Source organism: Euprymna scolopes, chromosome 42 (assembly GCF_053919585.1).
Source record: "Euprymna scolopes isolate OS-2025 chromosome 42, ASM5391958v1, whole genome shotgun sequence".
Lineage (NCBI taxonomy): Eukaryota > Metazoa > Mollusca > Cephalopoda > Sepiida > Sepiolidae > Euprymna > Euprymna scolopes.
The window spans coordinates 42,838,629-42,861,182 of NC_136523.1; the positions used below are offsets into that span (position 1 = coordinate 42,838,629).

The window sequence follows — 22,554 nt, forward strand, 5'->3', positions numbered from 1 at the left end:
GTTCGTAAATGCAAGCCTCAAGGGAGAAGGCAGGTTGGTTTTGTTTGAGTTTGGGCCTGGTTTTAGCGTAATTTTTTTTATTGTACTGTCATTTTTTTTTTAAGAGTTTCAGTTTAGGTAAGGGGTGCTGAACAAGTGGTTATGCAGAATATCAGACATGCAACACAAGCAGACCATCAGTTGTCCTGCCATCTACTAGGATTGTGGCCTTGGGATAGCCCACCGGGAATGAGTGCAGGGTCCTTTTCCATGCGCGACATGGCACTACAAACAACCCGATATTATACAACTGTTGATGGAACAGCCGCTCTAAGTACTACCAAAGAGTTAGGGGGATCCTGTACTACCAGTCGGAAACAGCAGCCAGGAACTGTCTATCCGGTACCCTCAACCCATCAGACGATGGTCAACCCAATCTACTTGTACTGGCATTATGGCATTCAAGCACTCCCAAGTGCCCAGTTTAGGGGATGGGATGTACCGGGAGTGGGGAAAACGGCGTTCATTACCCTAGTCAGGAAACAAGATCGACCACTGAAGATCTGTCGCCTCCCTGTGATTCGACCTCTACGCCTAGCTAATAGGCAAAGAAGGAGTATGGAAGCCAGGCGATAGACAGTGTCTATCTACTCCTTAAGCAGTTTAGGTTTGCAGACCAGTAATTTGTTTGAGTCACCAGCTCTAGGAAGGTTGTCATCCAACACTGGAGAGGCCTTCCTCCCCTTAGGTTTAGCTTCAGAGTTTTCCTTCTCCTAGACAGATGACCTGGGAAGATCTACGGGTCCATCAGCACCGAGAGGGTTTTCCCCGCGCCTGGGTCTAATCCAGGTATTTCTGCGCCCCCGCGTTGGTGGTTAATGTTAACGGGTTAGTTTATAAGGGTTATATATCAACTGAAAAATTATACTCCTCAAAGTGATTACAGGGCATTGCTATTTCATTGTTTGTTACTGGAGGAGGGGCTGAGTAAGAGTTCATGCAGTGGAAGCAGCTATATTTGCAAACAGGTCTGTTGGAAGGAGTTAACATGGTTTCTTTTTCCTTTAGGTTCCAAAAAAAGTTTCCTTTTCTTATTTTTATGTTGGCTTAGGAATAGGATAATGCGTTGCAGAATAGTATAGTATTACGAATTAACTAGAAAAAATTGTACAAGCTCTGTATATTTTAGATAGCAGGAGGGTTAAGTTGTATATTCAATAGATACAGGTAACGTCATTTTTGATATAAAATACATTACAGTACAGGTATAATTGGGAGTAAATTATATGCTATGTCGTATACAGTATGTATAGTACAATAAATTGATATATGGGCATATTTCCAGTAGATGCGAATATATGGAGATTGTAGGTATTAAGTAGGTTACCATTTCTAATGAAGATATCTTCAGCTTTCGTTTAAAAATCAGGAAGTTGTATTTTGCATTATAGAGTATCGGTTCAGTTTTTGTATTTAACATTGCAAAGCTAAGGAAGGGACAGCTATTGCTATGTAACATAGATAGTTGTATATCTAAGTACAGACTGTTGTTTCATTTAGAGAGAACGCACTTAGTGTTGGATATTCATGAGACATTGCCGGGTAATCTGGCCGATTATAATTATTAATAGAAAAATAAAATTAGATTTTGGAAACTATGTATTTACAGCCTGGAATGTTTAGTCAGGAGTTCAACTCAAAAACAAAATAAACAAAGTTGATTTAGGAATTTTAAAGTAGGTTGGAATTTGGTTATTTAAGTAAACAAGGATTTAGCTTACATGAACTACACTTTGATTTGGTCTGCTTTGCAAACGTAATAGTTGGCAGAGATCAAACGAAAGAGCTGGTAAGGAACGCGTTAGCAAACAGACGTGTGGATGACCCTGTTGGAAGCAAAAGGACTAACAAATGAAAATGTAGAAAGAGATTAAGTGTGCTAAACTCCAAAAGAATACATAAGATGAATAAAACACATATAAAATATAACTTATCGTTATGGTGTTCTTTTTAGGTTTGGACAAATAAGAAGGTAAGTGATTCTTTTGGTCTGAGACAAACAGACATATTGTTAACGTTTTATTGTAAGAAAAGGGGCCTGTAAAAGTTTATGAGCTGTGTTTGTCATCTACGTGTATTTTTGGAGAAGCGGCCACACACACAATGAACATTTCACACACATACAACAATAGAGGGCCATTTTATAACCACCAGACGCGTATACATATATGTATATACACCCATCAGCTACGTAACATTAAGAGACTACTATTCCCTTAGCCAACTGTTTACTTTTTATTTTAACTTTATACCTTAACAAAATGAGTGGCATGCACGAACATTGGTAACATTTTCTACATCATTGATGCTGGCTCTTTTGCATGGCTTCCATAGAGTTTTCCCTCAACTCCAAAAAAATGACGTCATTCGTCATTGTTCATCTCTGTTTTGTCTACCGTTTGATCTGCTGTCCTGTCTCAAGTTTGTCATCCATCTTTCATTCAAGCCTGGGAACGATTCTGTTTTACAGATCTAGGTTATCATGCACCCAGTGTGACCCTTGCCAAAATTCACACTAGCTAACTTAATTACCACTGATGTAGTGTCTCTAATATGCAACAAATTGATTAACAATAAACAAATCATGTAACATGTATAAGGCAGGAAAGATTCACACAATATTATTAATATTGAGATGAATAGATACCTTTGAGCCAGAGATCATCTTGTAAAGCTTCAGCTAGAACCAAGGCGCCGTAATCTCCAATTAGGTGATTGTTATTGAGTGTGATACGCCGCAATCCTGACATTCTCTCTAAGTCTGGACGCCGATACCTCAGGCTATCCTTCCAGGCTTCTCCATGTCGACATAGTGCTTGGTGCTGTGAAAAATAAATAAATAAATAAATCGATCATAAAAGACAGAATTTAATTTTTCTTCATATTAACAGAATTACCCGGTGTTATTCGGTATAACCCTAACACCCTCTCTTGTCCGAAGGCCGGGCCGCATCCGTTGCTATCCTGGTTCATGGGAGCATACTTGTGATGTACTTCTGGCCGTGTTCGTCGCTCCCACCTCCCAGGACCATAGATGCAACCCAGCAGGGCTACATTCTTACTTGTCTAGTGGTGGACCCCTCAAGGGTGACCAGACTCTCACTGGTCACTGGAAAATATCTTTCTGCTGCTCAGGGCATGCAAAATGTGCATGACCCTAAGTCAGTGTGGCAACCTCATCCTCTCCCATCTTCTCTTCCTCTATTTGAAAAGCAAGATCATCTGGTGTCACCAGGGATCTCGTCATATTCGGATCCTAATTTCTATAGTTGATAGGAATAAAAATAACAATAAAAGTGTTACACTGGCCAGTTCTCACTATATATAGTGCCAGTAATACCTACACTGATGAAAGAAGCAGGCAAGCCAGTTATATCCGTTTCCCACCTTTATACCTGTGATGTTAAATACACTTGTTCTTTAAACCAACCTCGACTTGATTTTCTGCTTTTTACTATTGTGCCACGACACAACAATAAGTAAACCTACTCTTATTGTTGGAATCCTTTGAGATGAGTAATTTATTTATTTATTTATTTGCGGACTCTTATCCTCATCTTCTGTTGCTGTTGTTTAACCGTGACAAGATAGAAGTGCCACGACACAACAGTTTTATAAGTTTAAAGTTTAGTCCAATCTAAAGTATCAACTCATATTAAAAATTCCGTAAATTTCAATATATTTGATTCTATTTTAGAACTTCCACTTATATAGGGCCAAGTAGTATTCTTATTCTGTAGTGTCATATAGTCTATTGATTTTATAGCCAAATTGTATTTTTGGTTTTATAGAGTTAACTTGTACTGTATTTTAGATTTTATAGAGTCAAGTTGGATTTTTCGTTTTATAAAGTTAACTTGTACTGTATTTTAGATTTTATAGAGTCAAGTTGGATTTTTCGTTTTATAAAGTTAACTTGTACTGTATTTTAGATTTTATAGAGTCAAGTTGGATTTTTTGTATTATAGAGTAAAGTCGTATTTTTGATTTTATAAAGTTAACTTGTACTGTATTTTAAATTTTATAGAGTGAAGTTGGATTTTTTGTTTCATAGAGTCAAGTTGTCTTTTTGATTTTAAAGAGTCAAATTTTGCTTTTGGTCTTAGAGAATCAAGTTGTATTTTTGATTTTATAATGTCAAATCAGTTTTTGTTTTATATAGTCAATGTGTACTTTTTGTTTTATTGTTGAGAATCCTTTGAGATGAGTAATTTGTTTATTTATTTGCGGACTGTTATCCTCATCTTTATAGTTGTTGTTTCATCATGTTTCGCCCAAGTATTTTGCTGCTTTTTATCAGCAGGTGGTTAACCGTGACGGGATAAAAAGTTTCCTCTGTAATTACTGTCTTCCATAATTGTTGTTCTGCCACGTTTTGGCCAACTAATCCTCTGGCCGGCTTTGAATAGGATTAAATAATTGTATTGGAATCAGGAAAAATACTGGAATCGTCCCATTACTAATATTGTAGCTTCCTTCAGTCTTAACAGACTATGGATACCCACTGCAAGGGTGCCTGCATGTAGAATTTCTGTTGCAAGAGTTGCACAATCTCCAACCCCACTTCTCCTGAGCCGGCGTTGTTAAATACCAGTGGCAAGTGGAGGTTCAAAACGACTGGAAACAAATGCCGAAATAAGTTGAGAGCACATACGGTACCTAAAATTCCCAAATGGTCACCCATCTGGGACTAGTCAGGCTTAGTGTTGCTTAACTTTGGTAATCTGACGAGAATCAGTGTCTCAGCATAATTATGCCGCAATATGATTAACAAATTGAGCTTAGGTATTTCAAAATATCGTTAAACTCACGACTCGATCAGCAGCTGCTGATAGTGTAGTGGTTAGGAGCCTTGACTGTCGTACAGGCAGTCGGGTTTCAATCTGGACTTGAGGTAGTTGCCTGTCTAGCCGCACTGATGAGCTGTGAAACAGTACTGTATGTGGATGGCTACATATATATATATATATATATATATATATATATATATAGGTAAGAAATTCATTTTTATAACATGAACAGGCTAGCCAAATTAATTAAGAATAGGAAACTAGATCTAATATCTGTAATATTTTTTCATTCTTAAAATTAAGGGAGGTGGTGTTTGATCAACACTGCTGGGGAGCCATGATTTAATATACTGTTTTGTTTTTAAATCCCCGAAACAGTATTTCATGGTAAACAACTGATGATCCCTATAGTGAATTCGAGAGAGCAAATTGATGCAGTGACTGCAGTTGATTAAATGACTTACTGACTAAATAGTTTTCTAAAGAATGATAAAAAATATAAAAATTAAATAAGTTTTTTTTATAAATAGTTTTAAAGGTTAAAAAAACTTCCAAGACTATATATATATATATATATATATATATATATATATATATGTGTGTGTGTTTGTGTGTGTTACTTGTCCATCAACTTATTAGGTTTAGAAAAATGTCAGCAGTCAACTTGAGAAAAACACGCTGAATGTCAACGCAGCTTATTTCATTGTCTGTCTTCTCTTCCAGTAGGGCATTGGTCGGCACCTCAAACCAAATTCTTGTCGAACTGCTTTTTTCCCACACTTTGTTGCAATTTTTCCTTTTCTAAAAATCTTTGAAATAAAAACATCAGTTAAAGAGTTCAAAAGTTTCTGGAATATTCAATCTTTCTCTTCTCTACACACTCTCCAAAATACTCGGAAAAATCGGATAAGTTTTCTGTTCATCTTCTGTCAAGATCACTGTTTCCAGATTTATGCTATATATATATATATATAAATATACTAGTGGAAGGTGCACAACGGGGTGCAATCGTTAAAAAAAAAAAAAAAAAAAAAAAAAATGAACTTGGGTGGCATCAACCAGAAGCGAAACCATAAGCAAAAATAAAATTTTAAAAATGCTGCATGCTGGGCGCGGACTCCTTATTGATGAAACCAACAATGGCACAGATGTAATGTCACAAATTTAGCTATTTAAAACGAAAGAACGTAATGAAGTTTCATATATGTTTGGCGTGCAAGCAAGGTTTTTATTTGACCCCAACTTTTTTTTTTTTTTTTTTACACAGTGATCACCACTTATCAAGGCCCGGAAGCCACTCAGGGATAAGGGTTATTGCAAGTACATTAAACCAAAACAACATTTCTACACAAAATAATTGACGATTTTGTTCCAATTTTTTGACATGTGAAAGTGTAGTGACATATAAATGCTTATGTAAAACAAATAAAAAGTATATATATATATATATATATATATATATATATATATATATATATATATATATATATATACTAGCATTTAAGCCCGGCATTGCTCGGGTGTTTAAAGGTGTATGTTGAGCAAAAGAAAAAAAGAAAGAAAAAGTGGTAGTAGGAAAACAGGCTCGAATCTGTACCATAAAGGAGGAAAAGAACGGAAAAAAAAAACGTGACGTCTTTGCTATTACGACCACTGCCAAACCGGAAGTAACGTAGGTTTAAATTAAGGCTAGTCAATCGAAAAAAGAGGTTTACTTTCGAAAATATCGGTCAAAAAAAGCGAGCCCTCCCTGTAAGAAAGTGCCCACTTGAGGGTGAAGAAATGAATGTTTTTAGCCAATTTTTCAGTATTTGTCGTCTGAAGGGTCGAGCTTCAAAATGATACTGATCTTGTGAAAATCCGTTGCCGCTGTTGAAAGTTTTAGGCAGACATGCAAACATACATACATACATTTATATATTGGTAGCTCAAATTTTCGACCCAAACCGATTAAAAAGCTTGCCTTATCTCTGATTACCCTTTATGTAAAAATTCAAATGTTTAGACCAGAAATTGTCTGAGTAATTTGATAGAGACCACAGATGTAAATATTTTTAAAACTTTGACCCTTATTATGACCCCTTAAAATTTATTGTTTTGGGCTTAAATCAAGTTATTAAGTTAGATCCATGTTCAAGGAACCTATATCTAAAATTTCAAGTGTTTATACCCAAAATTGGCAGAGGAGTTTGGTAGAGTTCTCAAAAGTTAAATCGTTGAACTTTGACCCTTTAACAGCCAAATTTCTGGCCGAAAACAGATTACAAAGATTTTCCCAAATCTCAATACCCTGTATATCAAATTTCGAATCTGTAGACTTTAAATTGACAGAGTTATTGCGTAGGGAAATGTACACAGACACACACACAGACACGTTCACTTTTATATATATATATATATATATATATATATATATATATATATATATATACCCAAAGAAACTTAACTGATGATGGATGAAAAATTTACATGATTAAATGTTTGTGTCAATTGTTTTATTTTTTTGCCAAATAAATTGAATTGGACATTAATTATCCGAATAATAGCGGTGCTGAAGCTAACAGTGCCAAGGATATTTCAAATAGAAGTGTAATCAATTGATTGACAGACAAAGCCTCTCACACGAATGTGTGGACCGATATGCAAAAGTTTTTTTTTTAAATTAAAAATCCGAGTTGTCGGAAGTGATGAACAGTTGTTAGAACCAATGCCCTTTCTCTGTATCTTCGTACAAAGATCAAAGTTGATCCGTGGTTGGATTCAGGTTATTGAACTTGATGCTTGGAAGCGTGTGTGTTCATTCACAGTCCGAATAACAGGGGAACTAACTATCCGACAAATCCGGATGTGTTGTCGTCTTTGATGGACACGCCTGATCCAAAACACTCTGCCGAGAAATCAATAACCCTTGCCGCCGAAAGAGAACTCTGATTTATTACACATGTTCAAAGCCATGCGGCACCATCTCTTTTTATTCATGGGTGGGATGGGGTGGGGGAGAAAAGAATAAAACGTTGATTATTGATCATGTCCATTCGGCGGATATGATTACGAAAACAGAAAGGTATTGATGAGGAATGTAGACGTGAAGAGAATTTATGAGTCTGAGTCAGACACCCTAACCCTAACCCTAACCCTTGCCACATTTATTAGAGGGTCATTGGATCAAGATTCTCTACTCACGAAAATTAACCATAATTTATTCCTTTTATCAATAAATTCCTTTTTAATACACCCATTTGTTTAGGCGGCAAAGATATATAAACCTGAAACATATGACAATAGTGTATACCTCCTATATTTTGACTGCAGAAATTCCTCTCTGGATCAAATTTACAACAACAGATGCCACATACTAATTCATTACGTCTAGGCTTTTAGCCACTATCTTATGTAACTTTAACATACAAATTTAGACACGTTAAGTCATTATAATAAAATGTTACATTGCATCTTAGAATCAACACCATTACAATCACACCATCTATAGAGGAAGGAATTCCTATTTTTCTCTATAAATATTTAGTTCTCCCGCTGCTACCAGTTGACACCGGGACCAATTCTACATTTTCTTACTCTGGTTATATTGCACCCATCGTAACTGGTTATTAGCTACATACACATAACATACTCTTTCCCTTTCCCTGATTCTAAAATAATAAACTCTCCCTTCTCAAAATCCATCTATTCTCATTGGCTGAGAGCTGACAATTCTATTTTTCCAGAATCATCATCTACACACATAACCAAATGCTTCAGAACTTTTCCAATATGGCTTCGCTCTCTACATGAAGCAATCATGCTAAAAAAAAAAAAAGATACAAACACAATTACCGTCCATAAACAGAAATTGAAATACCTATGTACACATTGACTACACACCACTATCCCCTACCCCTGCAAAAAACTCAAACCATGAAAAAATAAATTAACCATTTACGGGTACCGTTATTTATTTTTTGATTTTGGAGCGGCTTTTCATGATGCGATTTTTTTTTTTGTTTCTTTTACTTAGTTTTTTTTCTGCGTCTTTTATTATGTTTCTTTTTATTTTTTTGTACAATTTACTATAACTTACTTTTTGGCGGCGTTTTTTATTATCTTACTTTTTTTTTACAATCATGTTAATTATCGTATCCGTAATTTGTTTTCATAACTTAATAACCGCTTAAAGTTAAGTTAACGTCTCATTAATTGATGCAGGTAGGTTTTAAACTAAATTCCATTGCCTACGGGACCAGTTATTTGTTATATATTTGTATTTTTAACCAATTATACTTTCTGCGGAGTATTTTGTTTATTTCTCTTTTCTGGAATCATTATAGATTCTGCACAGACATTAACTTTGTTTTTGTTGGTGGCCACCTTGGTATGCGCGAGCGCGCAAACCTAACCCCGAGAAACTATGCGCAAACACACGTCCCAAGATGGCCACTAGCAATAATATAAGAAATGACATTGCTTAATATCCGGAAAGCTACTTATTTGCAGAAAAATTTAAATGTGATATTCGTTTTCAGCATACCTGAAAACTTTAAAAGATAGTTATTTAAAAAAAAAGGTTAAGGTGGAAACAAGGTAAAAATTTACAAAATGCATCACAATGAAATTCTTTATTGAACCACCTAATTATTCTTATTTAGATATCCTCAGTTAAAAAAAAAACGGTTTGTTTTACAGATTCGAAAAAATGGTCTTGACAATGAGTTAATAATAAATTCCAGTTTCACAATATATTTTATTTAATTGTTAGGTGAAAGTACAGAATAGTTAACAAAACACCCTTCCTTCCCAATGTTAAGAATGAGTTTCTAAATAATAATTATTTCAGCATGGTAGCATAAGTGCACAAGTACCTTTTATTTGTTATATATTTTTTTGTTTGTTTTTATTTTTTACCACTAAAAAACAAACGCATGTACTTAATACATTTTGTTGCTTTTTTAATGCTTTTAGTACATGCATTAAAAACAACAAAATAGTATTGTTTGGAAATCAAATTTGAAAAGCTTAATAATTTTTTTAAATTGACAAACCCAGAATAAAAAATGAAACTTTCATTTTGAAAGCAGTAAAAACAGTTTTCTATTTTTAAGAGAATACAAATTCATTAATACGCTGACCATCGCTGTCATCGTTTCCCCTTAAGCGATTTGAACTTCTATAAAAGATAACATTTTAAAGAAATTTCCGCATAATTAATAATTATCAAATATTTACATACTTTTCCAATTTTCACTTTTAACTTGAAGCATGAAAGAAAAATAAATTAACATCATTGGAATGCTTATTCTATTCTCTTTTCATCAATGTAATTCTTTTAAAAATTGACCAACAAATAAAAAATATGACTTGTTGAAGAACATTTGGTATGTAATAATGCCGATGTCCACGAAAATACAGCATACGCTTGTAATGCTAGTACAGGCGGTCGGGTTTCGATCCTGGCTTGAGGTAGTTGCTTGTCTAGCCACACTGATGAGCTGTGATACAGCGAAACGGTACTGTATGTGGATGAAAATGGGTTAAGAAATTCCAACGAAAGAAAGATGTATATTCAAATAAGGGAGTAGTCACCAACAATGTGTATTTTTTAACATTATTTTATTATTCTGTGTCTTGGTTTTTCATTGAGAATTATGTTTGGATCATTGTAATAATGTTTTTAAGTCATTGAAATCGTTTTTACGCGCGTTTCAGAGTTCTGTGAAGCGTCCTCGTCAGAAATTATTTTCAAATAATTTCTGACGAAAGTTTTTAACAGATATACAAACATGCACAAACACACGGACATTTGCCCTTTATATAACTGACTAGCGTGGGTACTCGGCATTACCCGGGTGTTTCGAGGTGTGTGTGCTCTTAAATCAAAAAGAAACACCAGGGGAGTAAAAATGTTTTGGTAAATAGGTACGATCAAACTCGAAGCCCTGAGGTGAAGTTGGAAAATAAAATGTGAAAAAAACATGACACGTTAACCGCTTGGCCAGCAAGAATGAGTTACTGAAAGACGTTTGAATTCATTTAACTAAGAACAGAATTGAGAGGTGCCCGCACTTAATGACGTCAAGTGGAAGTCGTAGAGTTAACATTTTGTGTGAGCGTTACGACAATGTAAGCATTAGCTATTCAGCAGTTAACATTTTCTGCGAGACAGTTTTTAATGAGGTCAATAACCCGGTTTGTTTGTTTTTACCCAACTTTGGGGAAAACCAGCTCCTCGTTTATTAGGGGAGTGTCTCGAAATAAAATCAACCGTCTGATATGACGGTGATAAGCCGACATTGACCAAATGTTACATCGCTTTCTGGAGACCACTGGCCGTGGGCCAGGGATTCGAATCGAGTTTCGCTTTTTTTATACCGAAAAAGGAAAGCAACACACGGCGATCCAAAAATGTGGAATATTCAATATTTCAAAGTTGGGCAAATTAAATAGACACGTGACCCCCGTCGTTAACTCATAGATATTATCATTTAGACAGCATATAAAAAGTTTTAAGAATGAGCGATCCCCCTTCCCGAGAACCTCCCAGAAAATAGCCTTTAGCGGACATACACAAAAAGCGAACATACATACACAAACACATTTTCACTTTTATATATATAGAACATATAAATATAAAATATACTAACTGAAGTGCCTGGCATTGCCTGGGTGTTTGTAGGTGGTGTAGTAAGGAGCGCAGGTGCCGAGAGAAAAAAAAGTGGTAGTAGGCAGGCAGGCTCAAACCCATAACGTGAAGGAGAAACAAGGGTTAAAAAAAAAAAACATGATGTCTTAGCCGATGTCTCCATGACGCGACCAGAAGTCCCGAGCATTGAAATTAAGTGGTCAATCCAATCGATAGGATAACTTTGCAAAAATATTGAGGCTAAAACTGACCCCCTCCTCGTAAAAAAACTGCCCAGTTGAGAGTGAATGTTTTTGGACAATTTTTCAATATTTGTCGTCTGAAAGATCGAGCTTTAAAACGATACCGATCTGGTCAGGATCTGTCACGTGTGTCAAAAGTTTTTGCGAGACATACTAACACACACAAACATTTTGCCGTATATATATATATATTAAACTAGCAGGGGTGTTTAGGTGGTGTAGTAAGGACCCGGGGGGGGGGGATCAAAACAACAGTAGCAGGGGCGTGTAGGTTGTGTAGTAAGGAACCCCGACTGGGTGTAAAAAAAGTGGAAGTAGTGGGGGGGAGATTAAAACAACAGTAGGCAGAAGTGTTTTAAAAAGTGGTAGTAGGCAGGCAAGCTAAAAAATTTAATGTCTTAGTCGATGTATCCATGGCGTGCTAAAATGGCGACGCAAAAATCGACCCCTCCTTGTACCGAGTTGGGTGAAGGAATTAATGTTTTGCGAGACATACATACGCACACACCTTTTGCCTTTTATATATATAGGTAACTAGCCTGGGTGCCTGGCGTTGCCTGGGTGTTTGGAGGTGTAAAAAAAAAATGTGGTAGTAGGCAGGCAGGCTCGAACCCGTGACACGAAGGCAGAAAAAGAAAGTGAAAGAAAATCTGACGTCTTATCCCTACTCCATGACGCGATTGGAAGTGTAAAGCGTTCAAATTAAACATATTCAATCAAAAAAATGACTTGTAGAAATAGTGTTGCTTGTAAACTTTCCACGAAGATCATTTTTAATGTGGGGGAAAAGCAGCTCACCCAAAAAAGGGGGCACTCTGGCAGTATCCAAATAAATAGTAATTGTCTCAGTATGAATGGTTTCCCCTACATTAACCAAGAACCAATTACAGATAAAAGTCGATGAAATAAAAGATATTTACGATGTCGTTTCGTAAATCGTAGATATTATAATCTAAGGAGTATATAAAAAGTTTTAAGACATAGTAACTCCCCCAGACAACTCTCTTCAAAAAAGCCTTTGCCAGACATACAGAAAAATGCATACACACACAAACACACAATTTGCCTTTTATATATAGACTAGCAGGGGTACCCGGCGTTGCCCGGGTGTTTTTAGATGTGTGTGGTGTTAAATAAAAAAGAAACCGGGGGGGGGGAGGATCGAACCCGAAGCCCTGAGGCGAAGTTTGAAAATAAAATCGGCCAGCCAGAATGAGTTAGTGAAAGATGTTTGAAAGTCGTCGAGCATTACGACTACGAAGACGACGATGATGTAAGCATTGTTATAAGCGAAGTAAGAAAAGAAAACAACGTTTTAATTAAGCGGGGGGGGGGAGAGGTAATCAAAACATTGAAAAAAAAAAAACTAACGTAAGGCAAACGAACGATGAAAACAGAAAAACGAACACGTGAAAAATGGCTTAAATAAGCCTGTTTTGATATTAAAATTTAAAAATATCGGTGGATAGCCGAGTGTCGCTAAGAATAAGTGAAGTAAAAAAAAAAAAAAAAAAAAAAAAAAACAGGAAAACGAACGTTACGTGAAAAATGGCTTAAATAACACAGGGTGCAATATTTAAATTTAAAAAATCGAAAAAAAACAAAAAAACATCTCACACCATGATTCGAACCCAAAACGTTTAGATAATGAACAAACGCGCTAACCAACTGCGCTAAAGCGACGTAGATGAAATGTGTTCGTTTTTCAACTATTTAAAGTAAATCAGGTCTTGACGTCATCTGACGCATGCGTAGAATCGGTCATCATTACGAGAAACCCGTTTTTGTTGACCCCCCCTATCGAAAATTGTCAATTTCGGGGTGAAAAAGTTAACGTTTTGGCTAATTTTTCGATATTTTTCAAACGAACAATGGGGCTTCAATATGAATCCGAGTTTGTGAATTTTCGTTGCGTCTATCGAAAGTTTTTAGCAGACATACAAACAAACATACATACATACATTTTCGCTTTTATATATATAGATAGACTAGTGAGGGGTACCCGGCGTTGCCCAGGTGTTTGGAGGTGTGTGTGTGTGGAAACTCCGGTGGGGGGGGGGTAAAAAAATATGTTTTGGTAGGTAAGTATGAGGATCGAACCCGAACCGTTGAGGCAAAGTTGGAAATTAAAGTGTGAAAAAAAAACATGCGACATTAACCATTGCCCCACCGCGAGATGCTAACGGAAACACGTTTGAATTTATTTAATTACTTGGATTTGGCAGGTGCCCGTTTTAATGAGGTCAAGTTTGACTGCGGGATAGTATTTCATTTACTGCGGGAACGCTTCCCAAGATGTTATAGGAAAAAGACTAACCCACATTTGACGAGCGACAAATGTTGAATATTTATCTTCCCAAATTCGAGCAAATTAAATAGACAGGCGAGCTTCGTTGTTAACTCTGAGATATTACGATTTATATGTGATATAAAAAGTTTTAAAAAGTTGTGAACCAACCGACCACTTCTCTGAAAAAAGCCTTTTGTAGACACACAGAAAAAGCGAACCCACATACATACATTTTCGCTTTTATATTTATAGATTGTCATTTTTTTTTTCAGATTTATACGTCTTCACTGCCTAAACACACAGATAAAGTACCTTATTGTACTCGCCCAAATTTGGCGTTTTATACTTCTTAATTCCTGTGGCAATTGTAGAGGTAAAGGCTCGGCAAATGTAGCAAAATGTGGCTTTGTAACTGGGTTTGAATCTCATAACCAGCAGGAATTGTTACACTACACTGATGATTGCATAAGCTTGAAACATTAGTGTCTGTAGATATAAATGAATAATTATTATTTAAATATATATATATATATATATATATATATATATATATTACTATAATCATTTTTACTACGCACAGACACTAGTGTTTCATCCTTTCGGAAATCATTAGTGAGTCACAATTACTGTGATTCGAGGAATTTAAACCCGGTTAACAACAAAGCTATCTCAGACTCCATTAGCAAGGAACATCTAGCTCGGCTAACGTTAACCATGGCGAGAATATAGTAAAATTTAACATTTATATAAACCGTAAATGACTGACTTATTTCATTTCAACATAAAGTGCTCGATGATGAATGCCCTGGAAAAGTCACTTCTGATTAATATTTAGTTTTTAAATATGCAAATCAAGAAATGATTTGTGACAATTTTGAATGGTATCTCTTCTTTTATCGTAAACTAGCGAGGAGTACCCGGCGTTGCCCAGGTGTTTTTCGGGGTATGTGAAAAAAAACCGAAAATGTGAAAAAAAAAACAGGTGCCCTTGAAAAAAAAAGCGAAGCCTTCACGACGCGCAGTTGGAAAATAGTAAAGTGTTAAAAAAAACAGGTGCGCGTTTTTTATTGACGTGACGGCGATAGGTATTCAGCAGTAAGCATTTTGTGCGGGACAGTTTTGAATGAGGTGAATAAATCGGTTTGTTTGTTTTTAAAAACCTGCTCCCTATTTATTAGGAGGAGCGAAATGAAAGCTACAGTCTGATATGACGAAGTCGACATTGAACAAACGTTATTTAGCTCTCTTGAGACAACTGGCTTTCGGCCTGTTATTAGAGTCGAGTTTCGCTTTTTTTTTTACCGAAAACCGAATGTAATGCGCGCCGATGCGGGAAATGTCGAATAATTAATGTTTGAAAATCAATAAAATTAAATAGACAGGCGAGCTCCGTGGATAACTCTGAGATATTACAATTTATAGATGATATAAAAAGTTTTAAGAAGTTGTGAACCGAGCAAGCGCTTCTCTGAAAGAAGCCTTTTGTGGACATCGAGGAAAAGCATACATACATACATACATACATACATACATTTTCGCTTTTATATATATAGATGGAACACATTAATAAGAAAAAATTTAAATAAAATGGTGCAGTAGACCTGGGTACAACATCGGATCATTCTGTAATCAAATGCTTTACCACTGAGCTATATCTCCAGCTGAAAACAAATGTGTCTTTCTTTTCTTTTTTTTTTTAAAGAAGAAATGATTTGCTGAGATTTTATTATTTCCCTTGTCCGGTGTAAAATATTCCCCTGTAAAAATTTTTTTTTTTATCTATAAGAGAAGAAAAACTATTTTTAAGATCAGATTTCTTTTTTTTTTTTTTTTTTACATAGGAGTCACCACTTATCAAGGCCCGGAGGTCACTCGAGGATAAGGGTTATAGAGTGTACAGTAGTCAATGGGATAATAATGTAGCAATTGTTAGTAATGGAAACTTGGTAGATTGGATTACTTAAGGGGGCGGTCCATCAAGAATTTGTTTATGTTGGACTTGAAGACAACCAAGTTGTAGTCAGCTGGGAAGCAAGCAAATCGAAGATTTTTTTCGATTATCGATACTTATCAAGTGACTTTTATATAATAGCCGAAATTAAAACAGGATTATATTTTCAAATGTTAGGTGCCCCAAATCTTTATTTTTATCTGTTGGACATGCATCTTTATAAGTCCGTCTACCGGTCGGAGAAAGCCGTCCATCTGTCGGATGTTACGCATAGGCTTGAAATAGTAATTTCTTTGCTAAATGCGTACACTGAACAAATGCCTTTCAATTTTTTGTCTTGTTTTCTTTCATGGGGGAAGGGGAAAAAAAATCATTATTGATTTTGTCCGTTGTGGAAATGATTACGAAAATAGAAATGTATTGATGAGGCAGAGTTGGAAGGGAAATGTCCGAGGCAATGTATTCAGACCACCTTTCCCTACCCTCACCTATACTCCATGTTTCCAATCTGTGACATTTATTGGAACGAGGGCAGTCGTAGAGGATTATTGGGCAAAGATTTTGTAGTTAATGTAATTAACCCTTTCACGTTGCATCTTTTTTCTTGCTCACAGTCAATAAATTCAACTTATCTCTACAATAATATAAAAGAAACTTTGTCTGTATGTGAGTTCATTCCCTATGAACTCTGAAATGGTTGGGCCAATTTGTATGAAATTTCACAGAAATATACTTTATGCATCTGGCAGTGTTCTTAGATAGTTTTTGTATAGGAATGTCTTCAATAAGTATCAATAATTCAAAAAATTCTCATAAAAGAGAAAAACAGGCGATTTTGACTAACGTTTAACACATTATACAGCCAAACATAAGACTTTTCTTATACAGGCATTTAAAATTATCACAGACTCTTGAAAATTCAGTATGTTATTGCTATACATATGACTGACCAATTTTTATGGTTTCAGGTTCAAATAAACAACTACAGCATACACCCTACTAAAACTTGATTGTCACAGCTGATGAATTTCAAAAATGCAATCTGAACATAAAGACACTTTAGAAGAACAATATACAATAAAATTCTGTTTTAAACTTGGAAAAAAATCCCATAGAAATGTATGGAATGCTTCAGACTGCTTTTGGGCCATCTTGCATAAATCGAGCATCAGTTTTTGAGTCGCATAAGAGATTTAAGGAAGGCAGTGAGTCTGTGAGGGATGATGAGAGGTGTGGGAGTAGTAAGGAAGTCAGAACACCAAAGTTGATTGGCCAAATAAAGAATTTCATGGATAAGAACCTTCGTGTGTCTATAGAGACAATAAGTGCACAGTTTGATGTCAGTGTGAGAACTGTATACACTATTATTTGTCTCAAGAGTGCTCCATACTTGTCATAGACTATTTGACCAAGATGGGCATTAAGACAGTTCCTCAGCCTTTCTATAGTCCAAACCTTAGTGACTTTTGGTTATTCTCTAAGCACAGGGAAACCCTTGGAGGCTGTTGTTATGAGGAGATGAAATAGGCTGTGATGAGAACAAGTGTATTGCAGCCGGAAGAGATTACTTCAAAGGGAGACTAGAGTTTCATGTACATAATATCAATAAAAGTGCCCATACAAAAAAAGTCTGGAAACTTACTGAAGGCACCTTGTATTTAGAGATTGAAAAGAGTCAGAATTGACATTTGTAAGGGAATTGGGAATTTAGAACCGAATTCAGTAATTGTATGGAAATTTGGAAAAATATTGAAATCATCCTATCACTAACATGTGTGTGTGTGTGTGTGTGTGTGTGTGTGTGTGTGTGTGTGTGTGTGTGTGCATGTATATATGTGTGTGTGTGTGTGCATGTATATATGTGTGTGTGTGTGTGTATGTGTGTATGCGTGCGTGTATATTTATATATATATATGCACAAAGAGAGAGAGAGAGAGAATAAAGAGAACATTTTGTCGGCCATTGTGTAAAAATAAAGAACAGAAAGAATCTATTAATATCATCGATCTTTTTTTTTTTTGAATAAAGGGCGGTGTGAAATGGCGGCAATAAAATGACATGCCAAAAATTGTGTCGCATGAAGAAATATAAATTAACTCCAAGCAGATTAATGGCGTTTTGATTCTGTCGCGAGAATTGTAAGAGAAGGAGGAGGAGGAGAAGAAAAAGAGGAAGAAACAAAAACACATATTCTTGCGCATTGACCTAAGAACTTGCAATTGTAAAAAAAAAAAAAAATAAATCAATAGATAATTACTCATACCATGTCATAAACGCATTACATATTTCGAATTCTAACGGCTATGTTTCGTTTGGAAGAAAAAAAAAACATCCTTTTCATGTTACAAACTCGCAAAATATATTCAAATATTGTATTTGACATATCATATACATATATTAGTGTTGGGACGATTAATCGGAATTCTGAAAAAGCGACAAATTTGGGGGTATTGAATCGGAAATATTGGTGCCTATTTTCCGATGCCAAAAACGATTCTTTTAATTGTCTTTTTTTAGTTGATTTCGTTTAAAGCAAAATCTTCCATTGCTGGTAATAATGATAAAATAATAAATATTTATTGATTTTAAAATCCCAGTAAAACAAAAATCTATAGATCATCTTCCGCAAGTGTAAATTTGACGTTTATGAAAATATCTGCATATTTAACGTGTTTTTTACAGAAATCGAGGAAAATAAGAATTCTGTAGTTAAATATTAAGAGATTTATGAACAATCGGTATCGGAATCGGTAATTGTATCGGAATAGAGAAAAATATTGAAATCATTTTCTATAAGGTCTGACGAGGCTGTTGAATGGTAAACATGGTCCAACATCCGAAACATATGTAACCAAACAGATAAAACGGTAATAAAAAAATAAAACACACACACATATGTGTATAATGGTTGTATTGATTGGTTTCCTAGATGTAAATCTAATGAAAATCGCATGATTATTTGCGTGATATAATCGAGTGCTCAATGCAGGACAGAGCTGGTATATAGTTTGCTTATTATACAAACATAATTGGTTACATATGTGCATACATGTTTCAGTAGAATCCCAATTCAAGGATAACACTTCATCAGACCAAAAAAAAGGATCGATATTCAAACGGGAGTCAAAATTACATTAGTTTTTATAAGATATTTGGGTGTGGTTTCCGTTCTGGAAGAAAGTGGGGTGTATACTTTGTGAATGTGAGCAGTAGGGGTTTTGGAGGGAGGTGTGGGGGAGGAAAAGAATAGGGGTGAGGAAGGAGGGGGAAGTACACTTTTGTGATGTTAGGCTGTCACAGTGGGGATATGTTAGTATTCTTTTAACTTGGCGGTTGGAGTTTTCGCTTTGATCTGAAGTAATATGATACTCTTATCATGGCTACTTCCCGATCTTAGGTTTTTATGGTTGTTTTTTTTTTATTTCCTGGTGGCGACTTCATTTCCCTATTGACAAGTTTTATTTATTGATTTTTTTTATTTTTTTCGTGGCAAAAGTTTCTATATCCAATCATCCAATTACAAGTGTGCCACTGTTTAATACTAAACTAAACAAACAGAAACACAATTTACTACAAATTGGATAAAAGTGAGTGCACTTTGCATACATAATAATTAAACACCCGAAAACGATTAACTAAAATAATCTAATGTTAAGGCCTAAAACCGTTTGTTAATTTTCAGCAGGATTTGACTCCCCTAGGGACTTTTAGGTCTAACTGGGGGAGCAAATGCTGAACTTAGTCATTTTTTATGCCTTGTTCACTGTGCTTCACTTGTTTTCCTCAAACAAGACTCAGTGCCATTAAATCGTAAGATGTTACTATTTGAGACCAACTTTGCAGGGATACTATGTGGGGAGTTGGGCAGCGAGATATCTGTTCACATTACATTTAAACTTCTGCATGTCAGTACAGTCAGGGAACCAGAGACCTGGGAGGGAACCCCATAGTGTAGCAGTCCAGGGAAAGGAGCTATTTGAGTAGAAGACCTTATGGCATCTAAGGATCTCTACAGGGCAGGGGTAGGATTTTGCTGCTTGTCTGGTTTGTAGGGAGTATTTACATCGAAGGGTTACTAGTGCTGTGAGTTCATCAGAGCACTTACCAATAAAGTATTTGTAAAACAAGCACAGGGATGCCATATTTCGGCGATGGGACAGAGGTTAGAGTTTGACCGACAGTGTGGGACCTATCAGGTTATTAACTCAACAAACTAAACAAACAGAAACACAATTTACTACAAATTGGATAAAGGTGAGTGCACTTTGCATACTTAATAAATAAACACCTGAAAACGATTGACTAAAATAATCTATGGGTCTAGCACGCTTGTAATTGGAATGTTGATATATACCTACAAGAAGTATTATCGTAAAGCAACGCTACATCAGGGAACCAACCACATAATTGACCCCAAATGATAACCAAGTACTCTAGGAATGGAAGATTCCACAAATATAGATAAATACATGCTATTATGCACATGTTTACATGTGCATGACCTGAAAAATCTATCCCTAAAACGAAGCATATAAACCTATCATATATATACATATTCTAGTATTGGGGGAAAATAAAAAACCCAAATGAAAGAATGACAACTATCAAAATTGAATTTATATATAGACATAAAAGCCTTTGCCATGATAATTACCTCAAACATTGCGGTAGGAGAGAAAATATAACTACTGGTATACCACTTTTATTTAAATCATATAAATATTATCATATAAATATTATCTGTACTATGCATGGTTGGATTGAAGAATGGGTGACAGAATTTCTTAACGATTCCATGGGAGGATGGAATTCTTTGGTCTTTAGTAAAAAAATAAGTTTTAGAAGCCATTTACATCTAAGCATTGCAAAGATATATGGTATAGCAGTAACTTGATAATTCCCTGCGAGGATGAAACATGGACGCCTCTGTGTTATTTAATTGACATATTTTCATACTTCTACTGTTAAGCTCAACTCAAGTATTTTTTTTTTTTTTTTTTTACACAGTGGTCACCACTTATCAAGGCCCTGAAGCCACTCAGGGATAAGGGTTATTGCAAGTACGTACATTACATTAGTGTGGAGATTTGATGAAGTGTTTACTTAAGGGGGCGGTTCATTAGGAATTTGTTAACGTTGGACTTGAACACATCCAAGTTGTAGTCAGGTGGAAAGCAGGCAGATGGAACAGAGTTCCACAGGCGTGCAGTTCTAAGAAAGAAGCTTTGTTCATGGAATCCACGTTTTGATTTAGGCACACATAAAGAGTGGGGGAAATTTTTCACAGTGGATTCAGCTAGACGGGTGTTTTTCGTGAAAGATTGGCGAGGGAAGACCAGAGATTGGAGTTCAGACGAGCACCTGCCATGGAAATAACGATAAAACAAGGATAGGCTCGCAACGTCTCTTCTGTGGGAGAGAGGTTGCAGGGTAGAAAAAAGGGCATCCCCCACTAAGCCACGAAGTCTATTTTGTACTCTGTCAAGGCAGGATGGGCTGTTTTTAGCAGCTCCTGCCCAGATATGGCAGCAGTATTCCATCCTCGGACGTACTTGGCTTTTATATAGATAGAGAATTGCATCAGTAGTGAGATATCTTCTAGAGCGGTAGAAGGATCCCACCATCTTTCCAGCGACCTTGGCAACAGACTTGATGTACGTGTTCCATTTCAGATCAGGAGTAAAGGTCAAGCCCAGAAGCTTGAGCCATCCATCCCAATTGATGCCAGATGGGGATCAGAGCGTTGATGATGTAAGGATAGGAGTTTGGTTTTAGATGCATTAAAGGTAACCAGCCACGTCTTCCCCCACTGAACCACGCGCTGAGATCAGAGGAGAGAGAATCAGAGAGAACTTTGTCATTTACAGCCTTTGATGTGTTGCCGTAGATGGTCATGTCATCAGCATAGATGTCAACAAATGATTTAAGTATGTGTTTAGGGAGGTCATTGATGTAGATCAGGAAGAGAGTTGGGCCCAGGATTGACCCTTGAGGGACTCCAGCATTAATACTGCAGGCCTCTGATTTTTGTCCATCGACCACTACTCTTATGAGCCTATCGGAGAGAAATGATTTAATGATTGAGAAAACATTTCCAGTTATACCGTAGCTGGAAATCTTGTGAAGTAGACCCTTATGCCATACCTTGTCGAAGGCTTTTGATATGTCAAGAGCAATTGCCCTAGAAAGGAAGCCTTTGTCAAGAGATTCACTAATCCTGTGAGATATAACCGTCAGCACATCTGCGGTAGATCTTGCAGAGCGGAAACCATATTGTGTGTCACTAAGAAGGTTGTTTCTGCTGAGGTGGTTGACTATTTCTCTATTTAATATGGATTCCAGCAACTTACTCATAACACACAGGAGACTTATTGGTCTGTACTGAGAGGGAGATGACTTATCACCTGAATTCTTAAATACAGGGCAAACTGATGAGGTCTTCCAGGGAGTTGGAAAGCACTTCTCCTTAAGGCAGCACTTAAACAGTTTCGTAAGTATGGGAGCAAGTTCTGGTTGAAGCTTTTTAACACTATAATTGGGATGCCGTCACTGTTGAAATAAATACTGAAAATCTATGTACAATAGGCGCGTATACAGTTGTGCGTTTA

At 36.1% G+C, this 22,554-nt stretch overlaps 1 protein-coding gene across 2 annotated transcripts in view; it reads right to left on the bottom strand.

The window, feature by feature from the left end:
- The window catches only part of LOC145267048 (centrosomal protein of 78 kDa-like), a 264,312-nt gene that overhangs the window by 73,622 nt on the left and 168,136 nt on the right, over positions 1–22,554 (bottom strand). For both annotated transcript variants that reach the window (XM_080122992.1, XM_080122991.1), the window contains exon 7: positions 2,687–2,861. In XM_080122992.1, the coding sequence (XP_079979118.1) occupies positions 2,687–2,861 (175 nt within the window). The remainder of the gene's footprint in view (positions 1–2,686; positions 2,862–22,554) is intronic.